Here is a 16,556-nt window from a genome sequence, read left to right on the forward strand (position 1 = left end):
TTGGGGCAGTCCTGACCCAAGAGGATGGAGGACTAGAGAGACCCATAGCCTATGCCAGCCAGAAATTGTTACCAGCGGAAACATGGTACACCACGATAGAAAGGGAATGCCTGGCAATTCGATGGGCGGTCGAGCATTTCCGATACTACTTAATGGGGAGGGAATTCGAACTCCTGACAGACCACGCAACCCTAAAATGATTTAGTACAGCCAAGACGAATAATGCCTATATCACTAGGTGGGCCTTGGCCCTGCAACCATTCAAATTTTACATATCACACCAGCCGAGAAAACAACATCATAGTGGACTTTTTATCCAGGTGGATGAGATAGTGGGGATGAGAACGGGCCCAGTGACACAGGACGTCAGGCCTTTCAGATGTAGGGAATACAAGGTAGGAAACCAGAACTAAGGATTAAGATGCCCCAAAGCATCTTGAAGTGGGGGTTATGTCCCGGAACAACAGTCACTGGGAAATGGGGGACACCTCCCTCCCCTGCAGTGGGACAGGGGACAGAACAGCCCACTGGAGCCCTGAAACTAGGGCAAACTTACCTCTTACAGCAGGAGAAGAGGAGGATGCACCGTGCCGGCATCAAACAGCTGCACGGTTTGTAAGCCACGCCTACTTCCGGCTCGGGCTGGCACAGATGGATACCGTCATCCCTGGATGCTGCCCAGCCAGGATAAGCTGGCACTGAGGGAGATGCCAGGGAGGCAGTGCAGGAGGCACAAGTTGCAGATGTTTCCCACGCTGGGCTTCCTCAACGCTGGCATGCATCACAGGAGTTGGGACCAGCACACCAGAAGGGGGTCCCCAGTGGAGGGGAGGACTCCGGATATTGTTGGGGGATGACGGGAACCATAGAAATCCGGAGACAGTAGGAGAGGGAACAGACCACGGCCCTACCCAGGATTACGGGCGAAGGGTTTTTTTCTTTTTCTTTTTTCCCCTTTCTCTGATCCTTTTGATTGAATATACCCCTTCTGATGGGGGGGCAGCCTCAAGAGGCCCTGTGGTAAGGGCAGGGGTGGAAGTAGCACTCTGAAGATAGGAGCAGCCAGAGGGTCATGGCCAGTAGCCAGGCCTAACTGAAGCCTGACAGGGAACCCTGGGGAAGGACAGAATGTCCCAGAAACACAGAGATGGAGGCATCACATACCACTACAGGCAGAAGCAACATCGGAGGGTGAGCTGTATGAACACCGAGGGCTGTCCTATAGGCTGGCACATGGATGGGGTGTAGGGGAGGTGGAGCCCCACGGATACCTGCTAAGGGTTGCAGCCAATCTGAGTGAGCCTGCTGAAGAGCAGCCCACCACTGGGGATATCATCAAAGTCGTGGCAGGTGAGTCTCTGGGCTTTCCCCGGGGTTACCATAGGTTCATTCAGAGGCTGCTGGAATCCATGCAGCAGCTGATACTTGACACAAGCACTAAAGTGGCTCGCGAGCGTATTTTGGAGACCAGGTGGGCACAAGGAACATATAGCTGGAAGAGAACTGCTGGGTTATCTTGGCCAGTCTCCTTCTATCCCAGGCAATCAAGTCATACAGTTGCTGTCAAAAATTGATCAAGCTCCATTTTAGGACTACCCCTGTTGGGAGCCAGTTCCACAACCTCACTTTTCCAATGGTTAGAAACCTTTTTCTAACTTTCAGCCTACATTTATTCTTGGATATTTATTCCTGTGCCAGCATTGTCATGTAGGATCATAGACTAGTTTGGAGGTCATCTAGTTCAGTCTGCTCCTCAAAGCAGGATCATTTCTGACTAAAACACTCCAATCAAGTGTCTGTCTAACCTGCTCTTAAAAGCTTCTGGAGACAGAGATTCCAGAACCTCTCTGGATAGCCTGGTCCCATGCTTAACCACGCTCATAGTGAGAAAGTTCTTTCTAATATCCAACTTAAAATTCCCTCCTGTAGTTTGAGACCATTGCTCCCCTGTCTTGTGTGGCCACAGAAAATAGTCTATCTCCATCTTGTTTATAACCACCCTTCAGATATTTGAAGACTATTATTAAATCCCCCCTCAGTCTTCTATTCTTACTAAATAATCCTTGTTCTTTCAGCTGCCAGCTGGCTAGTCCCTCACCGAAGCACCCTGGTGCCCCAGCCAGCCCCTTCCTAGCACGCTGAGCTGAAGGGGCAGGGGGGCAACCCTGGGCTGGCAGGCCGTCCCCCTGCTCCAGCCCAGCTCAACGTGTTGGGCATGAGTGAATTCCAGAGCTTATTGCTTTGGAATTTATTGCTCCCAGGCACACGTTCAAACGGCACACCCAGGAGCAATAAACTCCAGAGTTTATTCCTTCACAGTAATTGCCCATGTAAACATGCCCCTGAAGTGCTTAAATAGTGCTTACGCTTAAATTGGCTTCAGTAGGTTGGTTTTTTTCCTTATGAATGATTGACTTCGAAAGACCAATCGTGTCCCTTCTAGTCCTGCATTTTGCTAGGCTAACTAAGCTATCCACTTTTAATCTCTTCATAGGACAGATTCTCCATTCCCCTGATCATCCCAGTTGCCCTTTTTGGCAACTCTTTTTATTTCAATGGATCTTTCTTGAACCTGAGGGCACCTTTACATGTGCCCAATGCCTGCTCGAACATCCACAGTGACCTCAAGATCTTTCTTTCCTCCATGGTTGCCTTTACAAATATTTCAAATGGTGTCTTCCACATTGTACTGCTTTGCATTTGTCAGTGTTACATTTCACCTCCTGTCACGATACCTGCTCACCTGGCTTAATTAGGGCCCCCTGAAGTTCCACATAATCCTGATAAACCTAAACCATGCGCCATCCAGAAGGTTGGTAACATCTCTGTTCACTTGTCTCAAATAATTAATAAATATATTCAACAACATAGGATCTAGTCCTGAAATTGAGGCACCTTATTGTTCACCTTTGCTAGGTTGAAAATTGATCATTTATTTCTGCTTTTTGTTTGGTTAATTGGATGATTCTCTGAAAGTGTTTTAGGTAGTCATGGGGAAGAAAGTAGTTTCCTTAAGAGCCTTTTGTGTGAAACTTATTCAAAAGCTTTTTGAAAGGCATTATTATTATATCAGCTGCTGGTTCTTTTTTCATTATCTTGTTCCAATGCCTAAAGAAGTATAGTAAAATTGGAAATGCATGACTTTTTGTATTAGCAAAGCCACCCCAGCTTGTTCCCTAGGTGTTTTCCAATGATATTTTTAAGCATCGTTTCCAGGTGTCTCTTTGGCCCACTGAGTCCTCATTACATGTATGAGAGGAAGAAAAGCAATTTGTCTCCTATTTGTTAGGTTAAATTTGTAGCATTGAAATGCAGGGGGTTGTTTGGAGGTGGATTTTGTTTGGTTGTTCAGAGACAAACCTGGGTCCCCACATTGTCAATCTTCAGCTTATAATCTACTCTCCAAATTCAGTTTCTAGGCACAGTTGTGACAGCTGACAGATTTTTTGTCAGCTGCTGTCCAGTACTGGATTGCACAATCGGGAGAATTGGTCATGTGTTCTGTTCTTGAGTTTTCACCGCCTCAGTCTGTCACTTAGTTTCTCAGTGAGTCAGTTTCCCTATCTGTAAATTGAAGGCAGTAATGCCCACCCATTTGAGATCTACAACAGGCACTTCATAAATATGTGATGCAACTTTGTGAGCTAAATATCTTTCTTTAAACGACCATTTCTGTGGATGCCACTCCATGGGCTATGGGAATGACCACCTGCAGATCCTCAGTGTATTGCAGAACCATGGAGACACCCACTGTGTGGGAGAAGTGTGGATCTAATGGTAGCATCTGGCTTTACATCTCAGCCTTTCACAGCACGCTCGCATCTACTGTACCACCACATTAAAATCATCCACTCAGCACTTGCTGCAGTCACTGTACAGGTTTCAGTTTCATGAAAGGATTTGCTAGCTTGACTTTTTAGCTGTCAAATTGGTTGACAATACACATTTCCAAAACAAAAGACAGAAAACTAGAATCTAAACAGAAGCATATTTCAAAGCAAGTGTTCCACTTCAGGAAGAAAACGGTGAAATCCAAGTAGACAATGAAGTGGTTTTGTGGCTTCATATTTCAGAACCAACTGATTAAATATATATTTTACCATATTTCTTGAGGTATAAGGCCCCTTCCTAGCCCAGACCCTGAAAATCATTCATTTATTCATTCCCTAATCCAGTGGTGCTCAAGCTTTTGGCCCAGATTGAGCCCTGCATACCAGAATCAGAGGCCACATCTGGCCCTCGTGCATTTAGATCGTGCCCTGGGGCCTGGCACCACTTCCGCCCTGGGAGTCCAGCACTGCCCTCTGCTAGCCCTGTGTGCCAAGGTTGGGGCCTGGAGCGCAGCACCACCCTACATGCTTGTATCAGGCCCTCGTAGCCTATACTACTCATGCCTAGCCCCACATATCATCTAGCGCGCAGGGCCTGGGGCTCTCCACAGGTCTGGAAATTTGGCAGCAGTGGAGTGGTGCTACTGCTCCTCTACCACCAAATTTCTGGACCCATGGAGAACCCTGCAAGCTGGATAACATGGTCCTGAGGGCCAGATCTGGCCTCAGGACCTGGGTTTCAGCATCCCTGGTCTAATCAGTATAGCCCTCATCCAACACCTGACTCACTCAGATTTTGTTGTTTTTTTCACTGGACCAGTTGTGTCATTAAAATGAGGACATATAGGTTGGTTAATGCATGAAACACCAGCAGCCCTTATCCCCTCCTAACATCTTCACAGAGCCTATCAACACTTGCATGGTCAATAATATTTAGCTGGCATGTGTCAAAATAAAAATGTTCACTGAAGTGGACAGAGGTTATAACTTGGAAAAATCACAATGTGCATTGCATGCATGTGCTCATTCCCCTTTCCTCAGGATCAGCTTCTTTTTCTCCCTTGAAGCTGTAACCCACTGCTTCCAGCTCTTTCCCTGGAGGGTTAGTACCAAGAAGGGGGATCACATCCTATGAATTGACTGGTACATCAGTAGGGGTGGGCTAACCAGAAACAAGCAGAACTTGAAATCATGCTGAATGTCCCTTTTAGTGCAGGACAGTTGGGTATATTGCTGAGGAAAGCAGAATTTACCACATTTGGGCCTGACCTGGGAAGGTGATGAACACCTGCAGTTCCCATCAAGATCAATGGGAGCTGTAGATGCTCAGCAGCTCTTTTTGTAGGTCACTGTTTAAAGAGACACTTCACAACATCCTTTGGCAGTCACCTTTGAAAGGAGAATCTCCACCCTGGTGTACTTTCAATTCCTCTCTTTTTCCTGGAGGTTTCTCATTACAGGGATTCATGGAAATGAAACAAGGTGAAGGTTGTAATCAATCATGTCTCAAAGGAACCAGAATGTAATCTGGTTCTGTTACACTCTCCCCTGCAGATCTCCTTGGTGGTATTTTCTCAGTAAATGAAATAGAAACTCCAAAAGAAGAGCCCTAAGTACAGAGTGTTTATAAGGACCCCTCTGGCATTACAATGAAATAGAAAAATATGCACATGGACACAAGGTGTCATGTTCATGTTTAATGTCCTTCAGACATACTGAACCCCGAATCCTTATACTTTAAGTAGCAGAAGAGGTTAGGGCACTAGCTGACAAGAAAAGAAAGGAAATCCTGTCATTTTGCCATCCTTCACAACTGCTCAACAAGGTTGCGGATTATTCTACTTCATACTTACACGGCACTTTGTTTTCATCACACTTTACACAATTAGGGTAAACCTTCAGAAGTGATTTAGGAGCTCACATCCTATTGAAAGTCCCTTTGAAGGTAGAACTTTGGCTTCAAAGTCAGAAATGTTATCCTTGCTCTGATTACTTCTCGCAATAATGCTGCAAGACAAGGCGGTATTGGTGATGATGGTAATGGTGATTTCCATTTTCACAGAAGGGGAATATAATATAAGAATGAACAGTCCAGTGACTGGTGTCTTTAGGCTAGCATCATATCAGGTCAGGAGTGTCTCATTCCCCGTTGTGCCCAGTTTCTTCGACTGCACTCATTCCCAAGCTGAATAGGGACAGAGCAAGTATTTAATTTCAGCTGGGGGGAGGAGGGGAGGGGGGGCATGTGTATCATTGGGGCTGAAAATACAGGGAGGTATTTAATGATGTGTGATCCATATCAGGCACTGAACACAAATCTGTGGTGTTTCTTTTTTGCTGAAGGGTAAATCTGAGTTACTGGAAAGATAGGCAATTTACCATGGTTATAAAGTACCTACATCAATGGCAGGTATGGGACCTAATTTTGCCTTCTGCTTAAATTATTGAAAAATACTACCCTCATCTCTGGAAACAGCAAAGTCTATCAGAGAGGGTGTGAGACTAGGAGTCAGCAGGCTTGAGCTCTAGCCCTGGCTCTGACACCAATCTGGTATGTGAGATTTGACAACTCAATTGACCTCAGTTTCCCTTCCCATTGCTTGTCTTGCCTGCTAGTATTGTAAGCTGCTTGGGGAAGTGATGGTGTCTAATTATACCTTGCAGTGTCTAGCATTACATGGCTCTAATCTTTGTTAAGCCCAGCAATAAAACTAAGTGCTGTATGGTGCCATATGGATACATCACCATACATTCTCATGGAGAGAGTAAAGGAATGAAAAGATGCTCCAGAACAGTCACAAAATCCTGGCTTGACCAACCATTGCAACCTGTAATAATAGAGGTGTGGGGTTCAGTCATCATAGCAATTTTCCTAAGTAAGCATTGGCACAGTTAAGCACTCTTATATTTTATTAAACTCTAGCAGTGCACTGAACTCATTCCCCCAGGCTGACCTTGACCCTGCTTATTATAGAAAGGTTAATTTTTTACAATAGTATGGGAGGGAAACCTTCACTTCAATATTTCTTGGCTCTTGCACTTGATTTTGCAACAGTAGCATTCATTTAACAGGAATGTGTTTAATGTTGATATCTATTTATACAGCAGAACAGAGAAAACGTAAAGCTGAGACTGGAGATTAAACCACTACTGAGGTTTTGGTTTTGAGGTTTCAAAAGTTATGAGGAGATAACTTGCATTTCTAAGAGCTACAAAGCCAGCCTGACTTTTGTGGTTTATACCACCATGTTCATATACTATCCCTCTAGGCTTGCCTTCAGCTTTACGACAGTTTGGCAGAATTTGAGTGTTATCACACCAGGAAAAGTGTTGTTGGTATCACAGCTATGTTACTCCACGATCCTTATGATATTTAAGTATTAGCATAGACATTGGCTGCATCTACATTACTGCTCATTACTACGGCATAGTAGCTCATTACTACTGTGCAGTAGCATCGCCAGGCACAAATCGTAATGTGAACTACTCCGCACAAAACATCACTAGGCAACTATGCTGGGACGCTACTGTGCAGTAACAGCAGTTACTGTGCAGTCATTTAGTACATGGTTATGCAAGCACTAAATGACTGCGCAGTAACAACTGCACGGTGGGCGGCTTGTGTAAACGCTCCCATTCCTACTTACATCTCTCAGAACAGAAGCAATTATTCTGTATGTTGGCCTCCATTTTTCCCCTCCCATTCTCCCACTTGCCCTTTATTGCAACCATTCCTCTTCCTCTCCCGCTGCTGCTGCTTTTCTTCTGCTTTTCTTCTGCTTTTCTTTTTCTCAGCATCCCTGGAAACTGTCCTTGCATAATACAGCCTACTGCCTCATTAACAAACATAAGAATACTTGGGCTGGAAAAATAAACTGCTCCTATCCAAGCTCCCTGGTTGAAGGTGAACAGCTGGGTTTGCTGCTTGGAAGGACTGTGTAGCACAGATCCATGTCTAGACCGTCTGCAGTGTCCCAGCTGAGGTGAGGCAAGGAAACTGCCTGTGAGCTGGAGGGTTTCCTATCACACTGCTGGTCTGCAATGTCAACATCGATCTGCTCAGGCTTTACTGCAGGCTTTTCATTGCTCACCCGGTGCTCTCAGTGCAGCTGGAGAAGCAACCAGGAGCCATCTTGCTTTTACTACTTCTGTTCTGGACCTGGCAAGCTCTGCAGCAGTAAAAACAATAAATGTCTGTACAAATAACATTGCAGGGGCTGGCGTCTGTGCATGTACGTTTACAGGTCATTTTGGAAATGGCCCTCACTTTACAAGCACAAAAAATATTAAAATATGATATCAAAATAATAAGTAATGTATTTTCCATAAACGTATGACCAGAAAACTCTGCATAATTCCCATTTCCGCACCCCGCCCCTGCAAAAAAAAAAAAAAAAGGTGGTGTCTGGAGTGTTTCAGTTGCTAAATAGCTTATTTCCATATAGGCTTGAGCTATCCCAACTCATTGCAATAAAATGTTTTTCCTTATCAGGTCAGCCTTTCCTAGACCTGGGCAAATGATGTTTCAACTACATATGGCTAAGAGGTGTGGTGTCAGCGAGTAGCAAGAGAAATCGTCTCAGGTGGGAATGCTCTTGGGACCACCTGAGTGAAATACTGCATTCTCTATTGCCTTTCTGTCTGGAAAGGGCACAAGAAATCCACAATTTGAAGGCAGCAGCTGGTTTCAGCTAAAAACACCATCCCTCTGCTGACACTTGTTCTGTTTCATTTTCCTTCTGCAGTGGCTAAGGAACCCAGGCCCACAGCATGAGAAACGAACTCTGTTTGGAGACATGGTGTGCTTCTTGTTTATAACTCCATTGGCGACCATCTCCGGCTGGCTGTGTCTGCGGGGAGCAGTGGACCATCTGCACTTTAGTAGTAGGCTAGAAGCTGTTGGCCTCATTGCACTCACTGTCGCACTCTTCACTATTTACCTCTTTTGGACCCTAGTAAGTGCTGATTTTCAGTTAACTATCACATGGGGGGGGGCGAGCTCATTTTGATCCCATGAATGCCAAGTAACATTATGGAATAACCCTATAGAATTAACATTAGAAATTATCACCTTTCTATGGCTCTTTTGGACCGCCGGCTATAATTTAATAGAGACTTGCACCCTTGCCATAGAATTCTGTAAGACCCCTGTACAAAGACTGTCATTTTCTATTACATTCTGTAATTTTCCTTTAGTTATGTCTGTAGGAAACCTTGTAATTTCATCCCAATTAAATTCCATTAGAGCTCCTGCATAAAGGCAGTTTGCCTTTGGTATTTGGTAATTACCGAATCTGAAGGCCCCAGGGGATGGCAGGAAGAAGTCAGTGAGCAGTAGAGGGAAGAAAAGTTCAAGACAAATGCCACAGAAGTGAACTGCCATCAAAGTCATTGGATGGAACAGGGAGAGGTACAAGACAGCCCTGCATGTTTAATATGGCTGCTATGAGGCAGTGGCATAATAAGTCCTCTATTCTAGTTTGATTTTTGTAATCTTACAAAGAGTACAAAAGTCCCAGATTCAATCCTAGTAGAACATTTTTACTTCCCTATATACTTAGGGTTCCATCTATTCTGCTGTTGAATTTACTACAGAATCCTCACCTTTCTGTGGACTAATGTGTGAGCATCTAAGTGTCCTTTTAAAAACATCAATACAACCAACCTCTTTTCATCTCTCAAAAGGTTGTGATGAACCTTTTCCAAATGGGGACAGAACGTAAAGGTTGGTCTCTTATGAGAAAATTGGCATCAAAATTAGCCATATTAGCACAATGTGGCCAGCAGGAATTCATGCTAAAATACAAATATTCACAATATGTACAGCCTTTAAGAGGACACAACACTGAGTCCACGCATCTGCAAAAAGCCAGATATAACAGCTCTGGGAAAGGAGCAAATTGAACTTGACTTCTGGCCAGTTTTCCAGCATTTTACAGGACCCTACAGGGAGCTCAGAAATTTTGTTGATGACACCTGTAGTTTCTTTTCTCTACTGCTGCTAGAAACAATATAGACCGCAATATTTCCTTTTGGCAAGTGCAGCTGTATTCCATACTAGGCCACCCTACCAAATAGGTGGCACTCTGCTTTCAAGAGGCAGTCTGTTCTTAATTCCATCCAGCAGGCTGCCATACAGAGGCTGCAGATTTCAAATGATCTTCAGTACACTTTTGTACTGCATATGTAAGTCACCCTGGGAGCCTAAATGCTGCCTGATTTGATTTTTAATTATGTGTTCGCAAATACCATTAGGATTTGGAACTATGAAAAAGTAACTCTGCTTAAATATTTGGGTTTAATTATTCATGGTGCACAAACACTTATGTCACCACTCATTAAAATAGTTACAGTGACAATTTAAACTGCAGCAACTGAAATCTGCTTGCCCATTGCATTTTCACTGATAACAAGAACATATATTTAAATGCCACTTTGTATTCATTTCACAATAAAGCTCTCTCCTCCAGGAATATGCAGGGAAGTGGTGCTCAGAATTTGTTAGGAGCAGAGACTAAAGTGACAAGTTAAATAAAAATATTATAAATACCTACCTCTGTGTATTTCACTGAAATGAAGTACATTTATTGCCCACTGCCCAGCAAAGACAGGACTGGTCATATGGGACAGCTACTTCCACTCTTATTAAGGCCAGCAGGAGGTGGGTGAGCTAATAAGGCCATGTGATGTTCAGGAAAGAGGAAGGGAACAGTGGCTCACTGCACAACAGCAACCCCTTCAGTATGGTAGGGAGCATATCTGAAGTACTACTTGAAGCATTAGTACAACCTGTGATGTAGGGGCTAATTACTTAACTGCACCATGACTCTACTTCCCATCTACAACCTCTACACCTGCCAGAGGCTTTGCAAGACATAAGTACATACGCAAAGCCATTGCTGTGTGAAAGGTAAATGATACATGCAAACACTATATTGCAGTGAACTGAGTTTAATGGGTTGAAAATGAGATGCTGTTTTTGGTAGCAAGGAAGCTATTTCACCCGATCCCAAAGTTAAGAGCCAAAGTCCACCCTGAGACAGACTTGCAATTCCTCTTTCTTTACTTGTGGTCTCTGCAATCTCTATACAAACACATATAGCTGTAACCAAGCAGAAAGCTTCCAGACAAAAGATTTCTATTTAAAGCAAGAATTTAGGGCCAAATGGAAGTTTGACTTACCCCTTGCTCAGTCTCTCTGACTGCTGCAAGATGGGACAGAGTATAAATCAGAGCAGGAGTTGTTCCTCAAGGGTTTGAAATAATTGCTGGTGAAAAGTAAAAGGTTTATCTGAATGATTCCACAAAGCATAAGTGAATTTTAAAGATGGATTATTCCCTACCTCCTTACTCCCCTATGCTAATAGCAAGGGCCACAGACTTATTATCCAATCAGTGATATATATTAAAAAGTCCTTGCTTTCATAGCACCTCAGGAGTTATTAGAATAGCTTCTCTGCAATGCAATAGTGAGCAGCTGTGGCTGTTGCCAAATTTCAAAAGTTGACATTACTTGGAAACTGCCTTGAAGCAAGAACCCATGGTAAACAAGCTGTCAAACTTAACTAGGATATCCCGTGAAAATGTTTTAAACAAACAAACAGCTTCACCATGGCTCAACAATGCAGCTGCTCCTGAAAGGACTTTGCTTGGTACTTGTGTAAAGCGGTCCTTGGGTTTTTTCATGGCGTTCATTTCAGCAAAATACCTCCATCAGATTTGCCTAATGTCCATTTCTACTAGCTCATCCTATAGAGACCATTCAAAGTTCCTTTATGTTAAAATGGCAATGCAAAGAAAAAAAGGTATACATCAAAGAGACCTTTCAGTAAGAGCCTGGTGGAGAAAAGGCCTTCACAGTTTACCACAGTGAGCTAGTCAAGCTTAGTATTTAAGTAAAAACTACATTTACCTTGTCTCTATTAGGATTTTACATTGGAATAGCTAGCTGAAGTAATCTTTCTCAATAGAAACAAACACCCAGAAGAACATAAAGCTCTATTGAAGGCATTTGCATTACTTAAAAAATAGAGATGGTTTACATTCCTCAACCACCCTGGCAATCAGTACTAGGATTGTTCGCTTCTGGCTCTTCCCTACTAGAAAACCAACCTGAGAAAATTTCATGTAAGCAAACTTCCTTCCTGCTCCCAGAAGGAAGACAAATGCCCCACCTCTACATGCAGCAGCTTCATATGACCCCATAGTTCCTGGAGCTTCAACACAGGTTTCACAACTATTTAAAAATCAATGACAAATGATGGCTAGATCATCCTCACATGCAGTCTTAGTAATCCAGGTTCATTCTGTTGTCTGTGCATAGCAGCTCCCCTTATCAAAATTATCACATAGTACCTTTCAACCCAATCTTTTCCAAAGCCCTGAGACACTGAAATACATAAAAGCTCACACTGGGCACATGTACACAAGATGTATTACTGCATGGCAGACTAATTTGCTGCACAGTAAAGTGTCACCGTCTACATGTATGCGGCAGTTAGGGTGCTAGATAGACCTGTCAGATACAAGTGGTATCCATCAGCGCAGTAAATAACTGTGCTTAAATGTATGTGTAGATGGTGACACTGGGGATTGGTTTACTTCAGCTCAGATTGAACCGGAGTATATTCAGTCACATTAATTGCACATGTAGATGCGCCCACTGAAAGCTATGGTAGCTATGTGCACATTAAGTGCAGGATCAGGCTGTTTGTATCTACGTAGCAATCACTTCTCAGCCTTTAGAGGGCTGGAACTTGGCAGCTGTTTAACACATTAATTCTGAACACTTCCCTCATGCCAGAAGTAAAATATACTACATACAGTTAGAACTGGTGTAAGAGTTTTGGGTAAGTTTTAACCTTTTGGAGGGAAATCCTGCTTCCAAGTTGTGCACAATCTTTACAGGCTGAAAATTCAGGTTTATTGAAGACAAACACACAGGCCTCTCCACAGTCTGGTCAAAAGGGAACTGTAAACTTCAAAATTTCCACTTATCCCCCCTTCACCCTCCTTTGCTGTCCCTCTTCTGCTGCCTTGCTTGTTCTCTCAGCCTTTGTCCCTGTCTTCCTATCCATGTCCCTTGGATTTGCCCAGTTCTCTATCTCTCCCCTGGAGGCTAGAGTGGTGCAGGCACTAAGGCACACTGTTGATAATCCAAAGGTCACAAGTTTGAGGCTATAGCAGTACCACTTACGGCATAGCCCTGTTAGATTCTAGTGAATCTGCAAGTTCTGCTAAATACCTTGTCACAAGAAAAAGGCAAGATCTTACTTTCTCATAAGTCATCTGGCCTGTATTTCTTTTTCTCCCTGTCTAATTCCATCTCTCCACACTCCTGTTGCATGCCCAGACCACACTTAGTGAAGAAGTGTAGGTCACTATCCTGGATGTTAATCTAGCTTCAAATCCATTTGAAATACTAGGTGTTAGTGCCTTTTCTTTGCTAGTCATCTCCACTTCCACTTGCAAAGATTGAACAGAAAGGGTGGACTGTTAGCAGAACTTGAGTCTGGATTCAATTAAATTGTGAACCAAGACAGACCATTTTTAGCATAGTGCAAATTCTTGAGGAAACCAAGCTTTGTTGAAGATCATAAGTAGCTTTATAAAAAAAAAGTCAAGTACACCTGAATTGAGACAACTCGTGCTAACACAAGAAGCCCTGCATTTCTCTTCCACAGTGTGGTTAACTCCTCTAGTATTTTTGTGCAATCTTGAGTCTGACTCATTGACTCAGAAAAAGGGGAGAGGAAAGAGAGCCTGAACCTCCACTAGTACTTATGTATGTCCATAGCTTTAAAGTTACCTGTAGAGATTCACCATCTGTTCAATGGTATTGTCAAGTTGTCAACATTTAGCATTTAAAGGAGCACATCAGCTAGGTTTGTTTTCAAAGGGTAGGCAACTTATCCCTTAGAGAAGGGGGCTTGATAACAGAATGGAGGGGGACAGGCAGCTAGTTTGATAGATTCTGAAGACTCCCAGCAAAAGGGGGGCAAGACTGGATTGTAGCATGAACTGTCCCACACGCATCCATTTTTCTCCTATCAGAAACTTGGGGGACAGGCCATAGAAGAGTTGTCTTTGGCCTCTGATGGCCGTCTCCTTGCTACTGAATTTATCCAACCATTAGGCTCCAGGATGGGACAGTTCAGCAAAGAAAATGGCCAAGAACCAGATCGGTGAAGTGGGTAAATTGTGCCAGAGGTACAGAGATAGTGGGGTTAACAGGAAAATAGTTTGTTCTGTTAGAAAGGAGTTGGTAGTATAAGAAAGTGGCTTCTTGAAGCGACTAGCAAAGGGAACACTGAAAACAAACACTAATTTTGAATGCAGTTCACTACAGGTAGGATGCATTTTTTCATAATAAACATTCATTTTAGGACACAAGATGTTTCTAGATTTAAACATCTTTCCCCTCCCCTTTTTTCTCCCAGGTATCATTTAGGTACCACTGTAGATTATACAATGAATGGCGTCGGACCAATCAGAGGGTGATACTCATAATCCCAAAGTCTGTCAACGTTCCTTCGAACCAGCAGTCCTTGCTGGGCCTGCATTCAGTCAAAAGGAACTCAAAGGAGACAATCGTTTGATTTCGGCAGTTCTGCACTGGGGCCATGCACTAAATATACTTTCTTAAACCCGGTGGGGTCTGATTCCATCCAGAACCTGGTAGTATGCTATTCTGATTTATAAACTCTTTGCGGAGGAAGGAATCACTGTTTTAATTCAAATCATGGATGCTGCAGTCATATGATATTTGCTAAGCTGCCAAACATGTTTATTTAGCAGATACTGTATGGAATTCTACAACCTTGTGTTAATAACCGCATCATCAGTGATGCAAACCCTCATTTTTTTTATTATTGTTTAAAAATATTAAACTATGATAATTAACAATGCAAAACAAATGTAAAAAGTGCTTTCGTTTTATTTTTTGTTTGCTGTTTCTGCAGTATCATTTTTTTTTTTTTAGGTAGTTGGATGGGACGCAGTGCTGTATTTTTAATTTTTCTGAACCAAGAGGATGGCATTACAGATGGATATTCTGTTACAGTTAATTTTATTTGAAGGACATTTTATACTAATAACTTGGATTATTAAAACAACTTTTTTTTTTTTTAAAGGAGTGGTGCATTCTACAAAATGACGTATTTAAATACCATAATCATTAGAAAACAAATATACATTTCTTTGTTGTTTGGTACATAAGGTATGATAGAAAAGTATTTTTAATAATAAATTTAAAGTATGTGAAAGAAACATACCTCATGGATTGCAATTATCTCCCTAGTCAAAAAGTGTTTCATTGTTTAGCTTCCAGAAAGGAACTCCATTACAGGGTTATTTTTCTTTGTGTTCAGAGGGAGAAGATTAGTGCAGACTTTGGTGCTTTAAATTATACCAGTGTAAATCCAGCTTTAACCAAGTTAATTTGTATTTACACAAAGCTGAATTTGGCCCTAACTGTTTAACATCAATTTTGTAAGGGGAATTCTGCATACATAATGAATTAGCAGATCATTAGATGTTTTCTAGGGAGCCCAGACCTGTCTTGCATAATAATTAGTATTACTCTAGAGCTGCTGAACATTCAGCTTGGCAGGTAAATTTAGTGAAGTGAATATAAACCCTGACCTCTCATTGTAGTATTGAGACTAAATCTCTCTTAAAAAAAAAAATGTAAGAACAGCATAGTGTCATGACCAAACCAGATTTGGAATGTGACTACTAATTTTTTTCATCTTGGGTGGCATTTCCTACTTTCAGCCATGCATTTTTCTAAGCATCAATTAAATCACTGATTTTTTAGGTTTTGGCTCAGAAGGGAAATGTACTTACGTCAAAAGACTCATTTGGTAGTGAATGCTTCAATTGCTAATAGCTACTAACAAAAGCTGCTGACAAACTAGTGACACGTAACCTATTTGCAATTTTAAAATATGGATTTCTAGAGCATGACATATTTAAAAGGTAATTCCAACATCTGCTTGGTTTCACACCTCTTCTTATTTTCAAACTAAGCACAAGTTGAATAGCAACAAAGGTATTGATCTATATTTTAAGGTGAATCAACCTGATGTGTTTCTTGCCAGCCAAGATAGCCATTTAAAAATGGTGCTATAGCAAATGCATGCACTCGCAAGCTCCTCATCAAGTTGGTGCTGTCTTCACTCAAATAATTTGAGTGAAGACAATAGATTTTTTTCCCCTTTTAAGACGTATATTTGATATTCCACAGTCATCACTCTTTGACAGAGTATTAGAAATTATACCATCTATACTCTTAACTGATCTTCCTCTAGTGAAATAATGCCCACTTTGCCTATGTCACACTACTTTCACCACAGTGAAACAGGATCACTGTTGCTTGTAAATCATGGACTTGAGCCTGCAAATCTATATTCACGTAGTTCAGTGTCCTATAACCATACACCACAATTTATGTTCAATAAGGAATAAGTGTGTGATAAAAAAAAAGATAAAACAAGTAATGCCCAGACTTTAAAACTGCAGAAATCTGTTACCTTAATTCAACAATGAGTTAAAACTTGCTTTACCTTTTCTCCTCTAAATTCATAAAGTTTGGCTTAAGAGCTACAGTATCTGAAGTCAGTGATTACTTTCCCTTTTCTAAAGTATGAACTTGAAAATACATCACAAGAGAAATTATTTACCAGCAACTGGAGTTCTCTGACATGTCTCATCCATAAGGGTGCC

At 42.2% G+C, this 16,556-nt stretch overlaps 1 protein-coding gene across 2 annotated transcripts in view; it reads left to right on the forward strand.

Annotated features, from left to right (window-relative positions):
- MARCHF3 (membrane associated ring-CH-type finger 3) overlaps window positions 1–14,961 on the forward strand; it is a 114,723-nt gene extending 99,762 nt beyond the window's left edge. For both annotated transcript variants that reach the window (XM_014608643.3, XM_006266901.4), the window contains exons 4-5: window positions 8,576–8,785; window positions 14,270–14,961. In XM_014608643.3, the coding sequence (XP_014464129.1) occupies window positions 8,576–8,785; window positions 14,270–14,428 (369 nt within the window). In that variant the 3' untranslated portion in view covers window positions 14,429–14,961. The remainder of the gene's footprint in view (window positions 1–8,575; window positions 8,786–14,269) is intronic.
- The last annotated feature ends 1,595 nt before the right edge of the window (window positions 14,962–16,556 follow it).

This window comes from Alligator mississippiensis, chromosome 3 (genome assembly GCF_030867095.1).
Source record: "Alligator mississippiensis isolate rAllMis1 chromosome 3, rAllMis1, whole genome shotgun sequence".
NCBI lineage: Eukaryota > Metazoa > Chordata > Crocodylia > Alligatoridae > Alligator > Alligator mississippiensis.